General features: G+C 39.6%; 1 protein-coding gene across 1 annotated transcript in view; it reads right to left on the bottom strand.

Moving 5' to 3' along the window:
* Positions 1-1510: 1510 nt before the first annotated feature.
* The window catches only part of CNTNAP2 (contactin associated protein 2), a 1471582-nt gene continuing 1458854 nt past the window's right edge, over positions 1511-14238 (bottom strand). Inside the window, exons 23-24 of the mRNA XM_053608746.1 lie at positions 6119-6199; positions 1511-1859 (exon numbers count right to left, since the gene is read on the bottom strand). Coding sequence (XP_053464721.1) covers positions 1660-1859; positions 6119-6199 — 281 coding nt within the window. The 3' untranslated portion in view covers positions 1511-1659. The remainder of the gene's footprint in view (positions 1860-6118; positions 6200-14238) is intronic.

Genomic DNA, 14238 nt, shown 5'->3' with positions numbered 1-14238 from the left:
GCATCCATAAACCTTTTAAACTTCATCTTACCCCCCTCCCAGAGGGAAATGAAAGTGTGATCATATTTAGTTCCTCAAAATGCTGGCATCTAAAGAGTTTTTTTTTAAAAGAAGGGCTTATTAAGTATAAAGGACTGAAGTATAATAATCATATGTAGTAATCATATGATATAATAATCATATGACAGTCATCTAGAAATAACTTTTATGTAATAAAAAATAAAATTTTGATGTTCCAATAGAGTACCGTCCATTTGTTTACACTGTATTATTTTTAAATACAATCAATGTTATTTGTTGAAATAAGTTGGTAAAAGTTAAACTAAGTTGGTAAACTAACTTAGTTAAATAAAATCAATGTTATTTGTTGAAATAAGTTGGTAAACTAATATTTGATTGAGTAGACTTATTCATTCTGAGAAGCAGCAATCAGTTACCAAGGTTTGTGATGAACTTGAGGTTCAAACGTGTCTGTCATAGACCTTCCCTGAATTACGGCATTGTGTCTATTTTGGATGGAACACTAAGTGAAGTAGTTGATTCAAAATGTGGCAGTGTTTTCCATATGATTCCAGAGTAATAGCAACAATAACTTGGCTTTATTATATTATGTCCAGTCAGAGGACACTGTCTGCTAGGATTTTGTTACAGGGGTGTAAAAACCAGAAGTTAGAAGCAAAATATGAAGAGCAACATAATTTATGCATTCACTAGCAAGTGTCCATACTTCCGCTACAACTATAAAAGAACAGAGCAAACAAATCATGACATCTGGCTCTAATTCCCCACTGAGGAGCTTAAACACATAGAAATCCAGTATGTTGCAGGTAAAACAGGAAAATCTTATTCTAACAGCTGGTCACCATGGTATTGTAGCTGATAGTTACAGATATTAAACAGGTCTAAGACTACATACATGGAACAATATTATCTTGTAGAATTCAGTGAAAAATAAAACCACCGGCCCCAATATAAGCTACTTTGCCTGGTTCTTTACTGCTTCTCTCCAGTTGTGTATAGATCACGTTGCTACACCACAGGCGTCCCACACTCTCTTCCTTCAACCACTGCTGTTGGGCAGGAACCCTCAAGAGAATGAGTAAAGAGTCAGGTCTCTTTGAAAACTGGCAAATAATTGGTTCTTTGCCCCTTTCTTTCCTTTTCTAATTTATAAGACGTCAAAAGAAATATATGAACAAGAACTAGTTAATACGACAGCCCATTAAAAGTTGACTATAAGTAAAGGAAGAGAATGTTGGGGGGGCCACATGTATGTGCATCAGCTTTTCTCAAGAAAAAATATCCACATTCTAAGGGCTCTTAAAAATGTAGAAAACTTGCCCTGTTACCACGGGTTTTAGAACACCTCTAAACACACACAAAATAAGACAGGTATTACCTACAAATTTCAACCGTTGCTTAAACTCTAAAAGCATTTTTTATATTATTCTGTTTTGATACAGAAGGGGAAACTCAGCTATGAAGAAATATTAAAAAGTATTTTTTTGTGGTGCTCAGTCTCAAGAAGATTCTGTTGCTTGCCTCCCCAGCTTGTGCTGATATCTTAAGGATGTGCTCACGAGTATGAAGCAGGGTGCTTTTGTCCCTTTCCCTCCTAACAATTCCCTCCGCCCCATCCCACAGCTAAATAGCCACCCCTCAAATGAGCCATTCCTTTTTGCTTTCATCAATGGTCTCTGTGAAATTGGGGTCGTTGTTCATAATGGCCGCGTCCGCGCTCTCGGCTGACTCTGCCCCCTTGGCTTCGTTGGTGTGGTAGGTGCCCTTGTGACGGAACATGTATCGGATGAGGAAGACCAAGGTGCAGAGGATGGTGAAGATCACCACAGCAATGACCCCTGGTGGAGACAGGAGAAGCCCTGGAGATTAAACAAATCTCATATAGCCAACACTTTCCCCCCATTCACCATAGTTCCCTCAGACATTACCCTCTCCTATATAAGACACAGACCTCAAAATAATAAAGGCAATAAAATTGAAGTAAGATTTTAGTTTTCATCTATGAAGGGGTAATAAGATGAACAGGAGTAACTTGTCTTCCAGCCAAAAGTAAATAAAATACTGGTCAAAATATATGAAACAAGTTTTTGGACATTGGGCAGCAGGCAGAAGAGAACCATGATGTCTGAGAAAAGAGAAGCAAAAAAGATGAATCCTACATTTTTCCTTGTTTTCTTGCTGACAGTGATTTCTGGACAGCAGTGTAGGGAGGCGCAGCTCAAAAAAATCACAGTGGTCTCTGGGAATCAAGGGGAGAGGGAGAAACACACACCCAGAGCATGAGCCATGCATAGAAAGTACTCTAATAATCCGCACAGAAGTCTCTTTGAATCTGAGGCTGAATACCAATATGTGCACATATAGGATGAAATTCTACAAGGCCAAAGAGAAATGGCTCAGGAGCTGTAAGCAGAACAATTTCCAGCACTCACACAGAGCTGCGAGATGTTTATACTCCAACCAACAACATTGGAGAGACCTCATTAAATAACCAGCGTATTTAATATGGACTAAAGAAGGATCCTGCTGAAGATGTTTTACTAGAATAGGCCATGCATAGGAACCTTGCATAACAGATACCTTGGAGTGTGTTCACCATGAGTGGGAGAGAAGACTGTGTGTGTGTAGAAAGAGGTGGAATAAGTATATTGATGAGACAAAGGACAAGACTATTAGTAAATAAAGATCAACATTTCATAAAGGTAAAAAGGGGGCGGTGCCTGTGGCTCAAGGAGTAGGGCGCCGGTCCCATATGCCGGAGGTGGTGGGTTCAAACCCAGCCCCGGCCAAAAAAAAAAAAAATAATAAATAAAGGTAAAAAGGAGACATAATGATTCCAAATGTGTATACACCTAACAGAACTATAAAATAAATGAAGCAAAAAGTGATGGAACTGGAATTAGAATTAGTCCAGTTCACAATTACAGTGTGGTGATGTTAACACTACTGTCAGTAACTGATAGAACAATTGGAAAACCTGAATAATACGATTTACAGACTTGACCTAAGGAAATACTCCTACACATCTTTCTTAAAATAGAGGAAGAGGAAACACTCTTCAACTCAACTCATTTCATGAGACCAGCACTATTCTGACAATAAAACCAGACAAAAACATTATAAGACTATTCTTCCTTAATTGAATTTTAGTAAATGGAACCCAGAAATGTAAATATAATACAGTGTATTTATGATGAAGAGATGGAAGGTGTCATGGTGAATAAGAATGCAAGGTTGGTTTACTATTTAAAATAAAGCAATATGATTTACCACATTAAGCAAATAAAAGAGTAAAACCACATGATCACCTTAACAGATGTGGAAGAAATTTCTGGAAAACTTCTACTCATTCATCATAAAGCTTTCAGAAGACCATCAATAGAAGGAAATCTTCTCAAACTTGATAAAGGGCATCTATGTGAAACCCACAGCTAATATCATACTTAATGAAAGTCTAAACACATCTCCCTTAATAGATGGAACAACACAAGGATGTCAAATCTCAGGACCTGTGTTTTCTTTTGTACTTGAAATCCTAGCCAGTGCAATAAAACAGGAAAAATATAGAGCATCTAGGTTGGGAATAGAATAGTAAAAACTTTCTCAGAAAACATGCTTGTCTATATAGATAATTCTAAGGAATATCCAAAAATGTTACTAAAATAGCAAATTTAGCAAGGTCACAGAAAACAAGGTTAATTAAAAAAAAATCAGCTGTACTTTCATACAGCAGCAAGAAACACTTAGGAAATGAAGTAAAACAACGCTATTTATAATTGTACAAATTGAACAGAATTGTCCAAGACTTTGCATTGAAAACCAGAAAAACCTGCTGAGAAAAATTAAAGACCTTAATAACTGTGTAGAGATACCATGTTTAAATATAGAACTACTAACTATTGGTAAGATGTTCATTTGTAAGCTTGGCATGGTAGCATTGTGTCTGTAGTCCCAGATACTTGGGAGGGTAGGGCAAGAAGTTCACTTGAGCCCAGGAGTTCAAGGCTGCAGTGAGCTATGATTGTACATATGAAATAGCTATTGCACTCCAGCCTGGGCAGCATAGCAACATCTCATCTCTACTTAAAAAAAAAAAAGTGTTCATTTAGGGAACTAATGTGACCCCAATCAAAATCACAGCTAATTTTTTTGGTAGAAATTTGTAAGCTGATTCTGAATTTTACATGGAAATGTGAAAGACTTAAAATAGCAAAACAAACAACAAACTAAAAACCCCAAAATACTTTTGAAAAATGAAATAAAGAACATATGCTACTTGTTTTAAGACTTAATATAAAGATACAATAAAGAAAGCATGCTGTTGGCTAAAGAATGATAACTAGATTAACAGAATTGAATACTGAGCCCAGAAAACAGACACACGCGTGTCCATTGATTTTTTGACAAAAGCGCTAAAGAAATTCAATGGAGAGAAAAATAGTTTTTTTTGACAAATGGTCTTGGAATAATTAAATAGTCACTTGGAAAATAATGACTTTGACCCTTATCTTACATCATATATGAACATTAACTCAATGTGATTATAGATTTAATAGTAAAGGCTAACTCTATAAAACTTCTAGAAGAAGGGGAAAATCTTTATAACTTTTGAGTAGGTAGACTTTTTAGAAAGGATAAATCACAAACTATAAAAAGATTAAAAAAATTGGACTTCAAAATTATCTTTCTTTTCAAGAGACACCAATAAAATGAAAAGGCAAGCCACAGCCCAACAGAAGCTATGGAAAATACCCATGTCTGACAAAGACTTGGACTCAGGATACCATGTGTTGGGAGACTGTGGAGCAACACCACCTCTCAGATATTAATTGTGGGGCTGTAACATGGTTCAAATGTTTTGGAAAACTGTATGGTAATTGCTCATAAAGTTAAATATCCACTCTATGATACCCAGCAATTGCACGGCTAGGAATTAAAGAGAAATTAAAATTTATGTTCACATAAGCCTTGTATACTTTATTCAAAATGGACCAAATCTGGAAACTAAAGCAAACACCTCTCAACAGCGTGTGTAGACAAAACAAATCACAGTATATCCATCCAGTGGGATGCAACTTGACAATAAAAATAGAAGCTCTGTAGTTGGCCACTCCCTGCCCTGACCACCTCCTTCAGATGACCTAATTTTCACAGACTGGACATGCACCACACGCATGGCCCAGTTCAGCAGGCCTCGTTCCCTATGTTGACCACCTCTGTATGCTGGTCACTTTTTTATAGCCCCTTGGGGGCTACTGTACTTCAATTCAGTTTATTTTAAAAAAGGAAAAAGCTGTGAGGATTTGGATCTTAAGATTATACAGAACTTTGGACAATGTGATTTAAGGACAATTCTGAATGTATTCTAACTTTATAGTCATATTTCTTAGAAAGGTGTTGTCTACTTTCTTCCCGCAGAAAAAGAAACCAACTGGTGAAGTCATGCTGATCGGCTGAGTTTAAAGTTCTTGAGGAATCTGCAGCATTAGCCACCCTCGGAGGCAGCAAACGTCTTTTAGGAATAAGACAGAAAGAGCAGGGAGAGAAGGCAGCAACAACGACAGGGCGTCCGTGGTGCCCCAGACATGCGGGGCTGTCCTGGGAGAGTCGAATTATTCTGCAGCTGTCCATGGGAAGAAGAAAAGGCTGGAGTATTTTAGATGCTCTGGCTTATTAACTTTCCGATAATTGTTATTAAGATAACTGTAACCAGACTGGTATATTCCTTCCCAGTTTTACCGTGAGCTGTCCTGGACCGTTTGGGGTGGGAGTGGATGAGAGCGGAAAAGACCGAAGGGGATAAAGATATGCCCTGGCTATGGCCACTACTACTTACTTACATACTCTGATTCTGTCTAGCTCACCACGACCATTCCCTCTCTTTTATTTTAATTTAAACAAGTCTGCATTAAAAAGTAGCCAGGGTACGTTTAATCACAGTTTCTGCACATCATCCTATGTCCTATATAAATGGCAAAATGAATAATGTGAACATCTCTAGACAATACTTGTTTTTTTCTAGGCTACTATTTTACTGAAAATTATTACTTTCCGCAGGTGAGCAGCCACACGCAAGCCTGTTCTCCACACCACCTACCTCCAATGATGGCTGAGTTCCTGTTGACTCCATTTCTTATAGCTTGGCCTTGTCCTGGGTTATAGGGAAAATCTGCACTGGCTGTAGAGAAAGAAATCAAGAGTCAGGTGTAAGAGTCAAATGTACCATTGACCCCAAATAACTTGGTACCTCTTTCTTCATGCAACTCTTCAACGCTTCCAGTTTTCCCAATTGAAATCTCCATTTCAGATGGACTTATCTGGCTGTTTTCTCCCACAAGAATCAACCCACAAGAGCAACCTCCACCCCTGTTGCCGCTATTCCTCTTTGCACAAGACCTGGGGCAACACTGTGCTCACTTGGAGAAACATCAGAGAATCTTACAACTCCCTGAGCTGGCCTGCTCCCGTTCCATGGGCAGACAAGCTTACATATTACAATATATTTTCTGGAATTTGGCAGAAATCTACCCCCCCATTCGCCTTTATCCCATTCACAACTGGTGGCGCTGGGTATTACAGTGACAGTATTAGTTTTAAAAGGAATCATTTCTTTAAACTGATATTTTTCCTGGCTTAACAAAGCATTGTACACTTCAGGAATTTGTGAGAGGGTAATATTTCATAACAGTTGAGAAGAATATTAACTGCTTAATATATTTTCTATTTTTCTCGACTACAAAAATTAAGAATCGGTTGTATTAAATGTTTCTCCAAGAAAGAACAAATTTTTAAGCACGAGAAAGGCAAATAAATCCTGAAAACTTTCTGTAGGTTGGCAGAGTATTATCATCTTCACAAGCTGATTCAGCTTCAAAAACTATTTCAGATGTGTGTCTGGACTTCTGTTGGAGAAGTTAAGGTAGATCTTCTGGTAGAAGCAGCTTTTCCCAAAGCAAATCGCCTCAGTCTAAAGCAGAGCTGTGGCTACAGGCTGGTGTGAATTAAATATTAACGAGTTGAAAGTTACCTGGTATCATTAAATGTGAACTCACCAAGGACTCAGTTTTCTAAGGTGAATTCATTCCTGGGCCATATCAGCTTCCAAAAATATCGTGGATGGTGGAAAAGAGCAGGTAGAGGCTTACCTGCTCTGATTCCCCGGGAATTGTGGTAGCCCAAGGGGGAGATTGTGGATTCTGCCAGAACACACGCTTTCATTCTTTCTCTCTTAGACTCGCTGTTTGGGACAGGGAGAATCATTCTTTCCTATATACACCCTCCACACTGTCTTACCTCTCAGGGCCTTTCAAACCTGTTCATTGTAATTTATAGGCTTATCATCTGAGATTAGACTTATCATAAAATTATCCTATGTGAATAAAACTGGTTTACATACAAATGTATAATAGTAAACCTTGTCTTTCTTTCAAGCTGAGCCTTCTCTTCAGAAGAATGTTATATCAGGTGTGACAACTTCATTCCATCACTCACTCCCTGACAATCTTTGTAGAGTGCCTACAATGTGTCACTCTAAGTGCTACAGATAAAGTGAGCAATAGTCAAAAGCTGTTATGAATGAGAACCATCCTTGTCCCATGTGGTCTGTTCATTTCATGCACCATTGAAGAGTTTAGTTTCTATGCTCAGAACTAACTAACCTAAGCAGGTAGTTTGAACTGTGAATCTATCTATTCACGGTGAATTGCCTGAAAGTGCTCTGTAGTTACGACACTAAGTCACCACCCCACACAAGCTTGAGGCACAGCGAGGCATGTCTAGTAAAGTGTATACTTCCAACAGAAGCCACCCTTCCAAGGGTGAAAGCTGCCTTTCCAGGATGAAAACTTAGACCATTCATATTTGGGTCAAGGTGCCCATCTGATTTTGTGTGTCTTGTAGACATTTTGACATTGTCATTCTTCTCTGGACACTATTTAGCCCATGTCTATCTAAATTGGTATCAAGCTGGTGAGTGGCCCAGCTGGAATTAGCACCCAGGTGGAGCTACTTCCAAAGTCACTGACACTCCCTGTTCTGCTGTCGTAGGGTTAGGGAGAGACAGACAGGTGGGCCGAGGACGGCAGTTTAGTGTGGCTGGAGTGAGGCCTAGGGAGGAGCAGCTCTTTTAGGGGTAAGGAGAGAAACCTGCTTTGTTTTGGTTGTACAGAGTTTGAGGTTCCTGCCGGCCACCCAGGCGCAGATACCTACTAGTCAGCTGGATACTTCACGAGGTGGTCAGATTTCTTGTCTGCTATTTGATAAGCACAGAAACCTCTGTCCCTCGCCCTTCCTGACGAATATGAACCTTCACAGTATATTAAGTATAGTGATGATTACAATGGTCATTTACTATCATTATGTGACAGTCATGATACTATGAAATGGTTTGCTTTTCTGTAGACCACAGCATGGTTTCTTTCTGCTCCAAAGCCTGCCTAACCGCACTGCATCCCTTGGCCACAAAACTCCATAAAAACACAGATGCTTAGAGATATTAGTGGTCGGCCTTTCCCTGGCTCCCTGCAGGTGACTGATAAACAGCAGAGGAAAGTGTGGAAAGAGGGGAAGAAATGATCTGAGATGACCCAAGGAGAACATTTAGAAATGTCCCAGGCTGGCCTTGGGTGTAAACCCAAACTTACTGGCCTGGGGCAGGAGTCCTGCCTGGGTGGAAGAACAGAAACCCACCATTCCCTCGGTAACAGATACAAACCCCTCAAGGGGCCAGAATGAAACAAAGCATGCTACTGCCATTACAGAGACACGCATGCAACCAGGGAGGTTCTAACTGTGCTTTAAAATGTGATTGTTGGAATATAATTTTGATTTCATTTACAGGATGTGAAAAATAAAAGTAGTTATCAAGGCAGGGACTTAAGTAATAGAAACTGTAGCCGGGCGTTGTGGCGGGCGCCTGTAGTCCCAGCTACTCGGGAGGCTGAGGCAAGAGAATTGCTTAAGCCCAGGAGTTGGAGGTTGCTGTGAGCTGTGTGAGGCCACGGCACTCTACTGAGGGCCATAAAGTGAGACTCTGTCTCTACAAAAAAAAAAAAAAAAAGTGAGACTCTATCTCAAAAAATAAATAAATAAATAAGTAATAGAAACTGATATGAAGGAACAGAATATTTAAAAAAATTTGAATTCTTTATTTTCCAATTTCTTATCTTTTCCATTGGGTAGGTAGGGAGAAGTGGAAAATATAAGTATTTTTTATAAGTATAAGTATTTTTTTCTTTTACTATGGAAATAAATTTGGTGGTTGTGGTTCTTATCTACTACGTTTCAAAATATGTAAAACCATAGACTTTAGGCTCAGACACGAATTGCAAATAAAACACACTTAAGGGTATATAAAAATAAATCGCAATTACTTATTATAAAACCCTCACAATGAAAGGTGCTAGAAGCTCCAGGCTATTATGTATTAGAGAAAAAAAAAATAGATTGTATTTGACATCTCCTGGAGAAAATATCTCCATGGAAACCAGTGGAGCTTCATTCAGCATCTAAAGTGATAATTTGAGACACTTCAACAAAACAGCTGCTATTAATTATAATTTAACTTAAATGGCAACATTGTGCAGTAGGCTCTGGGCTAGATGACGTATATATGCCTTTTTTGTCCAGCTTCTTTGTGTTTTATTTCATTTTATTTTCTCTTTTCAAATCAGAGTTAAATGGCAGAAAATGATTTTTCTTAAATAATTTGTTTCAGCCATTCATGATTGACTGATATTTTGGGGAATAGATATAAGAACAAGCAGTTATCAACTGAGATGCTGAAGATATAAAGGATGTTGTTTCATTTTTACAGAGGATTCTGCTAATCAGTTTTAAGAGGGAGAGATTTCTCAAGGTCAGCAGGTTTCTGTGTAGGGAGGACAGAATGTGTCAGGTACTGACCAGTCCCGAGTCTCACATTCATCCCTTTCACTTCAGTTTCTAAAGGTGGCCAGCCAGTCCCATTTTAAATGGGGAAAGGATCATGAATTTCTGGCTTCTGGCTTGTGAAGTTAAACAAGCCTTGTACTTCCAGCTTCTTAAAGTAGAGAGGAAACAGCAGCTGCTTGTGTGATTGTCCAAGATCCAGGGCCAAAGAAACAGAATAACCGCATCTGTTATATGTCTGCATTGTTTACATAGCACCAACTTTGATAGGACTGTACGGAGTGAATAACTGATTTTACTATATTCCCACCTTCCATCAGTTTCCCAGCTAACTTTTGGATTGTCTCAATTGTTTTTCAGGAAGAAGACTTACTAATGCTCCCAGACTGAATTTGCTTTTTTTTTTTTTTCCACTTTGTCAGCCTTGGTAGAGGACCACAGCATCACAGCTTGCAGCAACTTCAAACTCTTGGGCTTAAGCGATTCTCTTACCTCAGCCTACAAGCAGCTGGGACTATAGGCACTTGCCACAATGCTCGGCTATTTTCTTTTTCTTTTGCAGTTTTTGGCTGGGGCTGGGTTTGAACCCACCCCCTCTGATATATGGGGCCGGTGCTCTACTCACTGAGCCACATTCGGCTATTTTTAGAGACGGAGGCAGGGGGCAGGGGTCTCGCTCTAGCTCAGGCTGGTCTCGAACCTGTTAGCTCAGGCGATCCACCCGCCTCAGCCTCTGTGAGTGCTAGGATTATAGGCGTGAGCCACTGTGCCTGGCCTGACTTTGTATTCTTTAGTCTGATTAACTATAAACAAGTATTTTTATAGTTACTTAATTCATTAAAAAACACTCAGGTTTGTTTGTACTCTATAAAATAAAGGTAAGGCATTAATGTCCATGCTTATGTTAGACAAATAGGTCTTATTTCTCAGATGGGCAAATTGTTCCTTCTTTAATGTTTAGTTGTAATTGCTTATAAATTAGTTCTTATTGGATGCTATTATGGGCACTTGCAGAGTATGGATTGTGATACCTGTTTTTTTTTTTATTTCAAATTAATATGAAAGTAAAAATTTTTAGATTACATTGTTGTCACTTCTTTTTTTCTTTTTTTTCAGACAGTCTCAAGCTGTTGCCCTGGGTAGAGTACTGTGGCCTCATAGCTCACAGCAGCTTCCAACTCGAGCTCAAGCAATCCTCTTACCTCAATTTTTCTATTTTTAGTAAAGACGGGTCTCCCTTTAGTTCAGGCTGGTCTTGAATTCATGAGCTCAAGCAATTCACCTGCCTCGGCCTCCCAGAGTGCTAGAATTACAGGCATGAGCCACTGGGCCCAGACCATTGTTCTCACTTTCAAGGTAAAGTTCCAGTTGTAAAAGAACCCCTCACACCGGGGGCGTGCCTTATACCTTGCTTTGGGCCAAGTAGGTGAGATCCTGCCAAACGCCCTCCCTCCTTCTGCCAATTGTCCTCCCCCTTCCCCCATACTAGACTGTATTTGTTTTATTGTTCACATGAGCATGTAATTATATACATATTTGTTTCATGTTAGTATTGAGTACATTGGATATTTTTCCATTCTTGTGATACTTTACTAAGAATGTGTTTTAACTCCATCTAGGTAAACATAAGAGATTTAAAGTCTCCACCTTTCTTTATGGTGGAATAGCATTTCATGGTTTACATATATTGGAATTTGTTGATCCATTCATGGGGTTGATCAGCATTTGGGTTGCTTTCGTGACTTGCCAATTATGCCTTGGGCTGCAATAAACATTCTTGTGCAAACATCTTTATGATGAGTTTTGTTCTTCTGGTTAGATACCTAGTAATGGGATTGTGGAATCAAATGGAAGGTTAACTTTTAGATCTTTGAGGATCTAATGATCTAACCTTTCCATAAAGGTTGTATTAGCTTGCAATCTCACCAGCAGTGATGTGGTCCCTTCTCTCCATATCCACGCCAGCATTTGCAATTTTGGGACTTGGTGATGTGGGCTAATCTTACTACAGTTAGGTGATTTCTCAGAGTAGTTGATTTGCATTTCTCTGATGATTAAAGACGAGCCTTTTTTCATATGTTTGTTAGCCATTCGTCATCTTCGGAGAAGTTTCTGTTCTCTGACATATAGAAGGGGTTGTTTGCTCTTTTCTTATTGTTTGAGTTCTCTGTAGATTCTAGTTATCAGACCTTTGTCAGATTCATAACATGCAAAAATCTCCCATACTGAAGGCTGATTGCTTTGTCTATGGTACCCTGAGCTGTGCAGAAGTGACACGTGGCTTTTGTCAATTATCACAAGCTGAGATGCAGAGTGGACGGGGATTAGGTCAAAGCCACATGGTTGGCAGGTGCCAGAGTCAGTAGAACAAGGACGAGGTCTTTGGACCCCTCCTTCAGGACTCTGTCCACACATCTCACTGCAGGTCAAGGTGAGCCCTGAGAGTCTAGATCAGCGAGTCTCAGAGCCGGGGGCTGTGCAGCCCAGCGGTGTGGCATTGTGCAGTTGGCCTACTCCGTGTTTGTGGCTTCCATTATCTGTGGGTTCCCCCATCCATGGATTCAACCAACCGTGGATCAAGAATATTTGGAAGACAAATGTGCCCATACTGAACATGTACAGAATTTTCCCCTAAACATAGTATCACTATTCATATACTATTTACATTGTATTAGGTATTGTAAATGATCTAGAGAGGATTTAAAGTACACAAGAGGATGTGAGCAGGTTATATGCAAACACCATCTCATTTTATGTAAGGAACTTCCGCAACCTGTGGGTTGTGGTATCTGAGGGGGTCCTTGGCCCCGTCTCCCTGGATGCTGAGGAAGGCCTGTACTCCATCTATTAACACTGTCATAGTCCTCTTTGTTGAGTTTTGGCACCACTTCTTTCCCTCTCTGTCACAGGGTGTTTATAAATTCAATGAAGCAGCCTCCAATCTGGGGGAATGATACATTTAGCAAGTTCCATTTAAACCTGTCTGAGGGAGATGCTATGTCCCCTTCTCCCTGGTGTCCAGACCACACATAGCAGCGCAGATTCCCCCACAAGGGCCTGTCACTTCCCGTATGTGGTACAAATAGGGCCCTGGATGTCGGGGGTGGGGGGAGGGGGTAGAACTCTGCGCGCTCGTAACTGGTGGGTTCTGTGGCCTTGGAGAAGTGACTGGACGTCTTTAGGTTTTCTCTTCCCCCTTATGCCTCATTCTAATGTGCCTCGGGGAAGACGGTCAGTTGATTCCCGAGTGCTCTTCACCCTCCCTCCTCCCCTTCTCCCCCCTCCTCCTACCTGCCCCCCACTAAAGTATAATTGTGTTTTCTCTTGTGTGGGCTTGTAGTTGTTTGTATATTGGTTTCATATTAGTATCGAGTACATTGGATTCTTCCTTTTCCAATCTTGAGATACTTTACTAAGAAGAATGTGTTTCAATTCCATCCAGGTAAACACGAAAGATGTAAAGTCTCCATGTTTTCTTATAGCTGAATAGCACTCCATGGTGTACACGTTTATCAATCCTTTCCTGGGTTCACGGCCACTTGGGTTGCTTCCATGTCTTGGCCATTGTGAATTGGGCCGCAATAAACATTCTAGCGCACATGTTTGTGTGTTTTAATTTAATGTGGGCCTGAGAAGGAACTAATTCTTTCTGGGAACTTCATTGCCCCCCTCTTGGGTGAATCATTTGTGTGTGTTGAATGATTTTCCTACCGGAATGCCTCACAGGTGAATTCTTTTTTTTTTTTTTCATTTTCTTGGGGCCTTTTATTTATTTATTTATTTATTTTTATTAAATCATAGCTGTGTACATTAGTATGATCATGGGGAGGTGAATTCTTTTAGTTGTATTTCTTTTTCGTTTTGCAAAAACTAGGAACACTGCCTTGGTATCTGATTATAATTCTTTAGTATTTTGAATGTTGGGATAGGAAGTCTTTACTCATTAATATTAAGAACAGTTTAAGAGAAAACAGCAAAAGAGTTAATAAATGGTTACCTGAGGTATGTCCTTGGATAACTTCCCTGGATAAACAAAAATAAAATTGGTTCTCTAAAGCAAGTATAACAGGAAGAAAAAAATATTGTGATTTTGGCAGTTAGGTCCTTGATGCTTCTGATACATTCAAAGGCATATCAGAGAGAACAATTTTTTTTTTTTTGAGACAGAGTCTTACTTTGTCACCCTTGGTAGAGTGCCATGGTGTCACAGCTCACAGCAACCTCAAACTCTTGGGCAGATATATATTTTTTAAAACACCATGTGGTTGATTTTTCTTGCAGTTTATTGACTTATTTTTTGAAAAATATCCACTTCCTTGTTGCTGGATC

Source organism: Nycticebus coucang, chromosome 11, assembly GCF_027406575.1.
Source record: "Nycticebus coucang isolate mNycCou1 chromosome 11, mNycCou1.pri, whole genome shotgun sequence".
Taxonomy (NCBI): domain Eukaryota; kingdom Metazoa; phylum Chordata; class Mammalia; order Primates; family Lorisidae; genus Nycticebus; species Nycticebus coucang.
Note: the sequence above shows the minus strand (reverse complement) of the source record. Positions and strands in the feature narration are given on the sequence as shown.